Source organism: Bombus huntii, chromosome 4 (genome assembly GCF_024542735.1).
Source record: "Bombus huntii isolate Logan2020A chromosome 4, iyBomHunt1.1, whole genome shotgun sequence".
In the NCBI taxonomy this organism is placed as follows: Eukaryota; Metazoa; Arthropoda; class Insecta; order Hymenoptera; family Apidae; genus Bombus; species Bombus huntii.
The window spans coordinates 3,072,097-3,082,145 of NC_066241.1; the positions used below are offsets into that span (position 1 = coordinate 3,072,097).

Sequence of the window (10,049 nt, forward strand, 5' to 3'; positions counted from 1 at the left end):
ACGGGGCCCGATGACTTCTCGCCTTCTGTATCTTATATCTCGTCGAAATGCATCTTCTTCGAACAACGTCGTAAAATTTGCTCCTGAATTCGTTACGAGTCAGCCGCTCTCCTTTAAACTGGCATCTGCATCGAACCGTCGTACGATCGTTCTAACGTGGAACGCCGAGGATGTTACGCCTCGCCGCGATAACCTTTATTTATCCGCAAAAGCGGAACAGAGAGGGAAACTTACGCCTCGCCGCGATAACCTTTATTTATCCGCAAAAACGGAACAGAGAGGGAAAGGTTGCACCTGGTCGCTACAATCGGAGAATTTCTATCGAACGAGAACGTAAATTCGGGAAAAATATGAAATTCGATTCCCTTTGCGCAAATCCGGATACAATTCCGATGCAAATGCACGGGTATACTTATAGATCTGGTGGTACGTGAAAAGCCTGGACGTACTACTTACCGGCGAAAAAATAGTTTTCACGAATATACGACCGAGCGGACGCGAATGCGCCAGGAAACTGACGAAGAATGGCGGTGGTTGGTCCGTGATGGAAAGACGAACGATCTTATCGAATTTTTTGGAACGTCGCTTGCTTCTTTCTTCCGTGTTGTTGCTCAAGACTAAGTCGAGGGAAACTCCAAAAGGATTATCAGATACGTCGACATCACTCCGACGATCTGCAAACAATAGCGACATTTTTTCGAACAGCAGCTTCAAACGGGTCGTTGATCGTTGGTCGAGTGTCCGGTTTGTATTAAAATAGCGATCGAGAGTCGAACCGTAAACGAGGGATCCCGATGAACGATTTTGCTCGAAGCGTCTGCTGCAAATTGGACAAACTTGGCGTGCAACTGTTATTACGAACTCGTTTCGGCTTTGCCACGGAACCGGGATATCGAGGAGCGAGTTACGCTAACCTCTCGGATGCTTTTTCGCGATGCAATTTACGATGGTACGATCTAGGTACGACGGTACATTTGGAGATCGTGGTTATTAAGCGAAATCCAATTAATCTCTCGCTTTGGTGGGATAGAAGGTAACGTAACGAGATTCGGACGACCGACGAGATAAAGACGGGTTGTTCTTTGGGCATGGTTTGATGCGTAAGGAAGAAGAGAGGAGTACGTTGGTAATTAAAGTCTACTTTTCCGCGGAAAAGATAGAAAATATATTTACCGAACAGAGCAACGACAACTTGACGTCGAAGAGACCGCCGGCCGAGAAATGAAGCCGTCTATTGAGAAAGTGCAGCGTAGTACGAACGGTATCCTGTAAAAAAAGATACGAACGATCGAACGATCGCGTACGGTGGCTTTGGTAAAAGTACGCGTTTGTATTAAAATACTCGCATTGTGTGGATATCTCTCGACTACTCTCGCGTCCCATTCGACCAGGGTCACAGCCATGAAATTCGCCTGCAATTTGCGGTCCTTTCGTTAAAATCTCCGCTCGAAAGTTACGACTAATTTAGAAAATGAATACGTTACCTCGGTTATCGTGTAATCGCAGACGAGGTGCAGGGCCAAAAGCTGCCCCATATATCCGGAAAGCCAGGAACTCGTGTTGAATATCACGGGCCAAGATAAGCTGTAGGCGTTCGTCACGATGATCCAATCGATGATCAAGTAGAGATTGCTGATGATGTGTACGCTCAAATTTCCTAGCCAGAAGAATAGCGACCACGAGTAAAGGGAGCCCAGGGATTCGCCGGATACCATCAACTCGTCGTGCAATTCCTGGATGGTCTTTTTTCGAGTAAACGTTAGACGCGGTGTTACGCTTCGCTATTGCGCGCTATCGTACGAACAAACGCAGCTCGATTTTAATTAGCTATGATATGTACGCCGCACCTTTCTGCTGACGCTGGTGCTTTTGTATCCGACTCTCGAGGGTAGATTATCCCTAGCGATCTGGTTCAGCTGATGAAAGCGTTGACCGAGAAAGCTCGCCATTCCGAAGAATTTGTAGACGGATGACGCGTTGGTGACGTACAGACACATGTAACTCATATTAAACAGCCAAGACTCGTTGAAGGCGAACATTCCGCTCTGATTAATCACCGTCCAAACGACGATCTGAACGATCAAAAGAACCCACGCCGCTATCCGAGTTTTTACCTCCTTGCGCGGGTAACCCAGTTGGCTGAGCCTCTCGTCGAAATCCTGCAGCGCGTTCCAAATGCGGCAGAACGCTTTCCTCGCGAATATCACCGATATGAGATCGTACATAGCGATCAGATAGTTCACCAGTACCTGCCATCACCGTGCATCGTTAATCGTCTAACGAACGTAGCTACTTGCGTGGAAATCGACCGCGCGATTGGAAAAAATGGTTGCAATTACCTTGGCAGTTTCGACCACGTTAAGGATCATTTTCTCTCTCTTCACGGCAAGGAATCTTATGCACACGTTGCGTATACAGTAAGAGTAAGTACCCATGCAGACGAAGGAAAATAGGAGATAGAAGTTGGACGGGACTAGCTGGTCGCCCGTGAAATCGTACGGCGCCAAACCCAACGCTTTCATTATGGAAACTATGGGGTAAATCGCCGAGTACAATAGCGAGTCCGGGCCGTGATACTTTCTCGCGTGACATTTTCTCGCTTCGGTCACATCCGACAACGTACTTTCAACGTCGAACGGCTTTACCCGGGTTTTCGACAATGGAAGAACCTCTTTCCTCGGGTAACGCGGCAATTCTTTTTCCATCAACTTTGAAAAATTCATTTTCCTCGTTATCGAGTTGTTGCTGTTTCTCTGGGAAATTTCCAGCTGCGGGCTGTCGCCACGCGCGTTCCGTCGAAGGAAATTCTGTGAAAAAATACTCGCGTCGAAGTCTAGCCGCATATTTTACAAACTTTACTGCGGCCTGCAATTTTACGATGCGAGAACGACGAACGAAATATCGCGAGAGATACGCGAAAGGTCGTCGATTACGATCTCCGAACGAATCGAGTTTGGTCTAGCCGGCAATTAGTCGCTCTTTCCACCGTACGAAGCGCCTATCGTCGATTTGAAATATTAGCAAAAGCGGAAAATAGTAAAACAGGAAACAAGAGGAGGCACGTTATTTCGATACGCGCGAGTACGAACAATCCAGTGAACTCGTATCGCGTATACAAAAGCGTTTTCCCCTCTGATTTATCGTCCGGTCGCCGATAATTTGTTTGTTAGCCGCGTTCGATACGCGGGGTGCTTTTTCCGTTTATTCGCCGCGCTGCGTATCGGCGATCGTTCGCAAAAGAGAGTTAATATCGAACTGCGTCGGTCGTTAAATCAAAGTTCCTCCAGCGACGGTTCAACGGTTTACGAAGGAAACAACGAACAGATTAACTAAGAAAACACCTCCGTCACCTTCCGTCGCGACGAATACCTTCTTCGACGAATAGCCCGAAGAAGACTCTCGAGCGCGTGGAAATTTCGAACGATGAAAATTCGAATCGGGCTCTACTCGTTCTCCGTTCGCAGAGACAACGACGTCCGTTTAAATCGAGAACGCTTTGGGTTGCGCGAAGAACGAACGCGAGAGCGAATCGCGAAATTTGCGATGTGGACGCTCTGGACGAGCAGAAGGATCGGTCGCGCGGTGGAAAACGGAGAGCGAGAAACAGTCCGAGTTGGCTGTCGCGTCGCCACGAAAACTGACTAACTGTTCCTCGAGGAGGATGCGGCGAAACTTAAAAAGAAATCGCGCCGCACCATCATCCCTGGTGACGCGGCAGGCGGTCGAACGTTTCCCGGCAACCGCGTAAATAACAACGAAACCGGGCTCTTCAATCGGCCGTGATAAAACGGAATTAAAGTCGTTAATTCAAACAAACGCGAGTGGACGTACACTTACGGCCATTAGAACGTCCGTCGTTCTTCCAGTCGTCGTTAAATTATGAATCATTGAACGGTCGAAGCGGAATAACAAACCGCTCCAGTGGATTTATCTTCCTATCGAGCAACCCTGTCGCGTTTGTTATCCCTTTTTTTTCGCCAAAGTGCTACAAATCACGAGCGTTTTATCGATTCCTCGAAAGGTGAAATAACGAATGTTAGAAACTGCGAGGATGACGATAACGCCACTCTGCTGTCAACCTAATCGCATCGAATCCAAGCTGCAGACTAAATGACAACCGTTGTGTCAATATCTCTGCTGTATAAACGCATCGTAAACAACTAGCTGTTTATTTCACTGCCATTCCGTGTCATTCGTTATCCGCCGATCTGGTTAGAAATAATCGTTCGGTGCAAGAACGTTGACGACTCTATTTACCTTTTCGTCGTCCTTTGTCGTCGGCCATTAAAAATGCAACGGCCGATAGAATTTATCACGCTCTTCGACAAATCCATCATCGATTTTCGGCCCGTCGAGATCCACCGATTCGAACAACGTTGGCACGCGAGCCTGTCCCATCGAAATGCCGCTAATGGTCGTGGGATTGCGAGCGCCCATTAATTAGATTTGCTCGCGATCGATGCTCCAGCTCCGGATGGATCGTATCTTGCTGTTTATTTCCGCGATCCTGTTTCCTCTTACGAACGAATTGAGATCGTTCGTGAGATAAATTATTCCTTTTAAAATCGTTCCGAACGTGCGATCGAGTCGTTCGAATAAACGACAAGACCAACCAATTAAACGCAACTGATTTGTTTTAATCGATCGCAGAACAGATAGCGTTGCTTCCACGTCGGAATAATGAGAGCCGCGTTTGACTTTTCACAGGGGTGGAAAATGGAATAGGAAGGAAGAGAGGAAGAGAGAGAGAGGAAGAGAGAGAGAGAGAGAGGGAGAGGGTAATATAAAGCAGCGTATTAGATGAAAATTTACGATGGAAAGTGTCTCGTCAGAACGACGCCCTAGAGGAATGCAATCCAACTCGGCGTGCAAGATGAGCGATATTCGTGGAACGGTTAACGCACGGTTCTCACCGCGCATATCCATGGAAATAAAAGCTGCTTTTGCCCCGCTTCTCTGCAAAATTGCTTTCCAGAGTGGGCTGGTCTTTTTTTTCATCAACGCCGTCAGCAACTTGTTGCCGCGCTTTGGTATTCGTTACCGAGTATCGAATTCCCCCACCAAACTTATCGGTTTTTGCAACGTGACGAGGTTCCCTTCGAAAAATTGCGATCGAGACGCGAAGGACAGCAATTAAGAAGCATGCTCGGGCGCTTTGAAATTCCAATCGACGCATCCCTCTGAAATTGATGCCGAGTAACCGTCTAATCGAGGAACGAGAAACAACGTTCGATCGGCGATCGAAAATCATCAGTGAATCCTGCAGCTATGCTCTTCGAGAAATAACCTTTTTACCCTTCGAGCGCATTAAATCACCGATTCTTACCGATACTTTATACTTTTCCAACACAGCACGAACAAGATAAACGACAAGACCACTATGAAGGCGGTAAAGGAGCGACTGTTCGAATGGGCTTGTAAGAAGTACGCGATGAATAGTCCGTTGGACAGACGTCTACTGCGAGACAGGGCTCTGCAACTGGCAAGGATAAGTGGCTCGAACGGTACTTAATCCCGTTGATAATATTTTTTATCTTTTTTTTTTTCTCTTTTAGCGCATAGGAAGTCGATAGAGTAGTAGCTTCGGTTGGAAATGCAGCTAACGTCGACCGCCGATTAAACTTTGCTTCTCTCGGTGTTACCGTGTGTAGGATTCAAGTGCTCGGACAGATGGTTGACTACATTTTTGAAAGAGTACGGCTTCTCTGGCGATTTGACGAGTCAGCCGGCACCGATGTTCACCGATTACCGCGACTGGATCGACCTGATGAGATCGACGATAGTCAAGTACAGGCACAAGGATCTGTTTCACGCGGACGAGCTGACCATGTACTCGGACGTTCTCCCTTCGGGAATCCCGTGCAACGGGGTCGAAGATCCAAGGGCGATCGATTCATCGAGGAACCGAGTGACAGTTTTAACGAGCTGTAATTCTTCGGGAACGACGAAACTGCCGCTCCTCGTCTGCGGACCGTACGCGTCCAAGATAACGGCGAAAGAGCACGTTTACAATCACAGCGAGGATTCTTGCATCGGGGACGAGTTGTTCAGAAGTTGGCTGTCGAACGTGAACGATCGTATGACCGAGTCTAATCGAAAGATCTTGCTGTTTCTACGACGCGGCAGAGCTCGCGCGCTGAAGGATTTCGTAGCGAGCAACGTACAGCTCGTTTACTTTCCCGAAGATTTCCCGGCATTTTTACGACCGTTGCGGAGGGACGTTTTCCATTACGTTAAGATGGTATTTAGGCGAAGGTGAGTCTCGTGACAGTAAAATTTGATGGGAACGTTGCTTAACTTTCTTCCCTGTCGGACAACGGTGAAACGTTTGTTGTTAAAGGTACGCAGAGCGATTAAAGCGACATACCATGCAATGGAATCTTGACGACATCCTGGCGTCGCTGATCGAAGCATGGGAGTCGATACCGCGGGAACTGATAGTATACAGCTTTCAAAGGACCCACTTTAGGACCGACGACTGTTTTCTTCGGATCGATTGCGATTGCTGGAACAGCTTGAAAGTCGGTATCTCGTTCAAAAAATTCGTGACGTTCGACGACGGTCTGTCGAGCGAACCGGCGACGTACGAAAAGAACCATCGATGTCGTTGTTACGAGCTTTCCAACCGCAAAAACGTTAAACGGAGCGACAACGATTCTGTGTTGAAAAACACGCCGCAAGATATCTCGGAAGCGACTGTTCCAAAGCTACCGAACGAATCCGATCGGAACCTTCGAGCGACGCCTCTAAACGTAAAGAACCGTGCATGTAGAAAATACGACTGTTCCATGGTAACGAGTCACGTCAACGGTAACGCAAGCACAGCAACGATAACGTATAACACGAAAAAGGAAAATCTAGCGGAAGCGAGCGGCGGACGTAGAAAGTCGCAAAAGAGAATTTACAGCGAGACACGATTTTCTACGAAGGAACGGAATGGCAATCGATGTGCGTCCGAGCAGAGGAATATTAAAAATACCTTTGTATCGAAATACCCGAACGTTATCCGTTCGACTTCGTCCAGGGATGGAACGTTTCAAACAGAAGCGAACGAGATACGAGAGTCTCTCGAACCGGTCGTAGACGAAGCTTTGACTTTATCGTCCATTTCAACCGCCCAATCTAACTCCGCCAACGACCTAATCGATAATATCAATGCGACTGATCGTGAAACAATAAGGAACTCTGAACATAACGTGGTAAGAAACAACCTGACGCGGTTTAAACGCTTGAACAACGAACAAGGTGACGCAAAGTCTAAATGCACGAATCAAGGAACAGTACGATCTAGCATTTTGGACAAATTTAATCAACCGTCTACCTCTACGAACAATCGCAACGTTACTTCCGAAGTGATTGGCCAAGATACGCCTCGACTACGCATGGAAAATCGTAGCAGGAGTCAAAGTTCGAACGTAGTCACGAACAACGAGAGCAGCTTGCCTTCCGTTCATCAGAAAATCTTGAATTTTACGAAGCAGAACCGACGAAACTCTGTTTCCAACAATTCCGAGGATGATTCTGAAACGAGCGAACCAAGGGAAAAGAAATTGAAAACGAATCATAACTGGTCTAAACGGTTCGAAACCTCTTTCGTTTTTGGTTCTCCGGATACGGATTATTCTTTCGGTGCTCGGCGTAATAAAAATATCGTGGAATCAGGTATTTTTAACATAAATCCGTTTGTTTCTCCGAGGGATTAAAATTTCTCTAAAAATTTTCAAAGCAGAGAAATTTTATAAATTATTCTTCCACGCGTATCGAAACAAGACGAAAGACGATTTTTTTTAAAGAATTTTATTTCATTATACGTAACGCAGAATATTTTTAAGCTTTTTAAGAATATTCTTTTGAAATATTGTTTTTTAGTTTAAATCGGGTTATATAAATATTTATAATCGAATCATTCTGAATATCGCTATTGCTTTCGATATCTGAAACGATAAGTCACAACAATGATATACTCTGTTAAAGTATAAATGCGCGTAATATGAAAAAATATATAAAATATGCAGAGTTACAGTGCTTTCTATAATACTCCATAGAAAGACAATTTTCTACCGAGATTCTACTTTCTTAACTATATTTCCAAAAATATGAATTTGCGTAGAAATCCGCAGTAATAGATATCGAAGTTGATACAAGTATTCGACATATGCAGATGATGTTCGGAGATTTATGATACATTGCCGTATCACTGTGGCAACTCGTACTAATCGCATGTCTGTTACTGATAGAATATAATGTATACTTGTCGTCTGCGCTTCTATTATAATTTCTGCTACTACCTTCGATCGATTCGAATCAGTATGCTTTAATTAACATATACTACAAAATGGAAGTTTATACGATATTCACCGATGTTGTTTGTTATTAATAATTAAAAACTGTTATTTATAAGAACGATTAATACACGTATGAAAAAATGGCATGCGCTTCTTATCCATATCAAAATGATAATTTATCTCTTTCAGCCAGCCTGTCATTTAAACGCTTAATAGATCTCTTTAACTGTTTCGAGACAAAAAAAATACTACATCTAAGGCCGCGAATCGTCGTTTTTCGTGAAATAACTGTCATATTACATATCACATTTTGTATACAATTTCATACAAATGTATACAATTTCATTGTATACATTTATTTGTATATATAAGTTTGATTACCTACTCTACAAAAATATACAATTTCAAATAATATAAATCGGTGGACAAAAAGTTTTCGTATGTGAAAGCACGATCGTGCCAAGTTCATTTTCTCATTCAATGGATACACCATATATCACCTCCGAATATTAACATTTACAACGCATTCGCATTTTCTTCGTCATCCTCTTAGAGGAGCTAGGTTTCTACTGTAACGCTATTAGCTTTTATCATTAAAGAATTAGAACGAGAAATGAAAAAACTGAGATACAAGAACAAGCATATTTTGTATCTAGTTATTATGCTTGAGAGGCACATTGATACAATTTATGTTACATTCGTAACTATATTCAAGTTATTAATATCAATTCTCAGATCCTATAGATTCGTATAATTTGCCAACAGGTAAATCTTTAACTTGATCTATAACATCTAATATTTTCTGTAATATTTGAGAATGTATCTTTGATTTGTCGTCATCCGCATTAATTATATACCATGTTTGATCCATTATTTTCCTATAGTTGGAAGCAACGCGTGACTGAATTTCATTATTTTCATACCGCTCATCTCCCCAATTGCTACGTGAACACTGAGTTTCATTGGAAACATTGAGGAATATAACTACATCCGGAGAAGGTAGTCCTTTGTCAGGTGCTTTGCACCAATCTAAACTTCTACCAGTTGTGGCTGCAGTATAAGCAGCACCCGAACCAACATATCTGCAATGATATTTATAATTTATGTTATACTTAAAAATTGCCCTTTCGAGATCGATACAAAGTTTGATACTTACCTATCTATGACAACAGTAGTACCGCTAGATAAAGATTTCAAAATTTCATCTTTGCATTCCCATCGATTTGCAGAAAACAACATATGCGCTGTTTCCAATGAAAAAGTTAGTTTCTTGTTCAAATAATTATTTATTATTTCTCCAATGGCAGTTGTTCTATCTGAAAGCAACATGTAATCAAATATTGATTATTTTAGTTATCATTTGACAAGGTTATGTACAATAAATAGAGAGAGAAAATCAATCTATCGGTAATTATTCTGATATAAGTATGTGCTTAAACTTGTATGAAATTGTTAAAAAATCTGATTACCAGGAAACGCTCGTTGTTCGACCGGAATGTCACGTTGTTTCAACGCATTAACCAGCAACTTCGCCTGGGTGGATTTTCCCGCCCTGTCACATCCTTCTAATACTACCAAAGCACCACGTACCGTTGACATTATCTCTTTCGGTAAAATCTCCTATTTAATTAATATGCGTACAATCACAAATTTATCAAAATTTTGGATCGTAAATAACAGTAACGCGCAGTATACGGTAGTTCACAGTGTACACGTGTCAATTATCGAAGCGGAATCGATTTAAGATGGAATCTGTATTTCAAA

General features: G+C 43.6%; 3 protein-coding genes across 3 annotated transcripts; 1 reads left to right on the top strand and 2 right to left on the bottom strand.

Moving 5' to 3' along the window:
• Window positions 1–524: 524 nt before the first annotated feature.
• On the bottom strand, window positions 525–2,723 carry LOC126864507 (uncharacterized). The gene is made up of 6 exons (XM_050615920.1): window positions 2,340–2,723; window positions 1,848–2,249; window positions 1,485–1,742; window positions 1,349–1,412; window positions 1,174–1,268; window positions 525–674 (listed from the first exon to the last, which is right to left on the bottom strand). Exons 1-6 carry the CDS (start codon window positions 2,721–2,723, stop codon window positions 618–620), a joined length of 1,260 nt encoding a protein of 419 aa, XP_050471877.1. The 3' UTR covers window positions 525–617.
• Window positions 2,724–5,357: 2,634 nt separating this feature from the next.
• LOC126865176 (tigger transposable element-derived protein 4-like) lies at window positions 5,358–8,595 on the top strand. Its single transcript, XM_050617383.1, has 3 exons — window positions 5,358–5,504; window positions 5,652–6,255; window positions 6,341–8,595. Exons 1-3 carry the CDS (start codon window positions 5,381–5,383, stop codon window positions 7,701–7,703), a joined length of 2,091 nt encoding a protein of 696 aa, XP_050473340.1. The 5' UTR covers window positions 5,358–5,380; the 3' UTR covers window positions 7,704–8,595.
• Window positions 8,596–8,913: 318 nt separating this feature from the next.
• LOC126865180 (uncharacterized) lies at window positions 8,914–10,022 on the bottom strand. Its single transcript, XM_050617386.1, has 3 exons — window positions 9,755–10,022; window positions 9,442–9,601; window positions 8,914–9,367 (listed from the first exon to the last, which is right to left on the bottom strand). Exons 1-3 carry the CDS (start codon window positions 9,882–9,884, stop codon window positions 9,010–9,012), a joined length of 648 nt encoding a protein of 215 aa, XP_050473343.1. The 5' UTR covers window positions 9,885–10,022; the 3' UTR covers window positions 8,914–9,009.
• Window positions 10,023–10,049: the final 27 nt, after the last annotated feature.